The sequence below is a fragment of the Salvelinus namaycush genome, chromosome 1 (genome assembly GCF_016432855.1).
Source record: "Salvelinus namaycush isolate Seneca chromosome 1, SaNama_1.0, whole genome shotgun sequence".
NCBI classification, from domain to species: Eukaryota; Metazoa; Chordata; class Actinopteri; order Salmoniformes; family Salmonidae; genus Salvelinus; species Salvelinus namaycush.
The window spans coordinates 45,205,159-45,207,069 of NC_052307.1; the positions used below are offsets into that span (position 1 = coordinate 45,205,159).

At 44.2% G+C, this 1,911-nt stretch overlaps 1 protein-coding gene across 1 annotated transcript; it reads right to left on the reverse strand.

Moving 5' to 3' along the window:
- On the reverse strand, window positions 1-765 carry cmlc1 (cardiac myosin light chain-1). The gene has a single exon (XM_039003479.1). It carries the CDS (start codon window positions 709-711, stop codon window positions 115-117), a length of 597 nt encoding a protein of 198 aa, XP_038859407.1. The 5' UTR covers window positions 712-765; the 3' UTR covers window positions 1-114.
- Window positions 766-1,911: the final 1,146 nt, after the last annotated feature.

Sequence of the window (1,911 nt, forward strand, 5' to 3'; positions counted from 1 at the left end):
TGATGGGCATTTATTTAGTAATCAACATTGTTCAGCATACAGACAGAAAGGGATATATGTTCCATTCAGTCCTTTGAGCCAGGCAATTTGTAATGTGACTCAAGAAAGAGCAGCTCATGTAGAGAGGATGTGTTTGACAAATTCAGTGTAATTGATGTGGCCACTTGAGTCCTCTTGTCCGATCATGAGTTGGTCCACTTCGCTCTCCATCAGCTTCTCCCCAAGGGTAGCCAAAACGTGCCTGAGCTCGGCCCCCATCACCGTGCCATTGCCCTCTTTGTCGAAGACTCTCAGACCCTCCACAAAGTCCTCAAAGGTCCCTGTCTCCTTGGTTCGGGAGATATGCTGCAGCATGGGCAGGAAAGTCTCAAAGTCCACCAGCTTGGAGTTCATCTCCTCAGCCTTGGGCTTGCCCAGCAGCTTCAGCACATCAGTGTTGGTGGGGTTATGACCCAAGGCCCGCATTAGGTCTCCGCACTGGGCGTACCTGATCTTCATCTCGCCCGTCGGTGTTTCATCGAACAAGGTGAACGCCTCCTTGAACTCCTCAATCTGGTCCAGCGTGAAATCTAGAACGATACTCTTGAGGTCCACCTCAGGCTCCTTGGGAGGCTCAGGTTCAGGGGCCTTTGCTGGCTCTGCCTTGGCCTCTGCTTTGGGCTCTGGTTTCTTAGGCTCTACTTTCTTGGGTTCCACTTTTTTCGGGGCCATGTTGCCAGTATACCTACTGCCACGTCAATGTGTGCGGATGTGAGGAGAGAGCGAGCGAGTGATACAGGGCACACTGTGCAAGCCTCTAGAGCTTTTATACTGTTCTTAGTGAGATAAGGGTTATCTAAACCAGTACACTGACGCCTATAAAAGGAATAAACTTTAAATAGAACCACTTACCGTTCACTTCACAATGGAACTTTTCCAGCAGCTGTCAAGATAGAGAGATTTATTAGTCCACACGAGACGGAAAATTTTCTCCGGCTTTTTATCCAACCCACTGATATACACACACACACACACACACACACACACACACACACACACACACACACATTAGGTTGGAGAGCCTGTCAAGCCTTCGACAATCCTACACATTGGGGTTCAATTAAGATTTTGGAGGTTGGCTCTACCCTAATTTCCAACTGCTCATTCAACATTGACTTCATTTTCAAAGGTACAGTGCATTTAAATGTAATCTCATAAACATTTTCATAAAACATTTCATACTAAAAGTATTTTGAGAACAGTATTTTGACCACATATTAAACCATTCAATATTTCCTTCATGGTCCTTCAAACCTGCTAGTGCAATTTTTTTCCCAAGGTTAACATTAATTTACACTAATTACACATAAAAATTAAGGGTCACACTTTAAACAAGGTATATCCAATAACGCTTAATAAAGCCCCTATAAGCTCTTTTAAGGCCACCAATAATGCTTCACAAATTATTTAGAAGCTAATGTCTACCATACCATCCTCACGTCTTTTGCTTTGTCATATGTGGCATAAGCCTTATATTACCCTTTTATATAGTTCAACATCTGCTTGTAAATGCTTCAGGCCTTATGAAGGGCTTATGATGGCTTCATAATGTATCATTTGCTTACTGTGAACACAAAAAAAGAAAATATATCTTGTGCATAAGCACTTGTCCACCAAAACTCAATTGGTTAAGGGCTGAGAAGTGAGAAGATAGGGCAGGAATGAGGCAGGCGATATCCCAGGGGCAAGAGTGGCTTTGAGCTGTTGAGAGAGAGAGAGAGCAAGAGAGAGAGAGAGAGCAAGAGAGAGAGAGAGAGCAAGAGATAGAGGCCTACTGGGTGTCTGGCATACATCTCTTTTGATGGAGCTGGTATTTCAGTGATATGAGCTCAGCTCGTAAAGGACTGATAGGAACCATCCACATTCCAGACG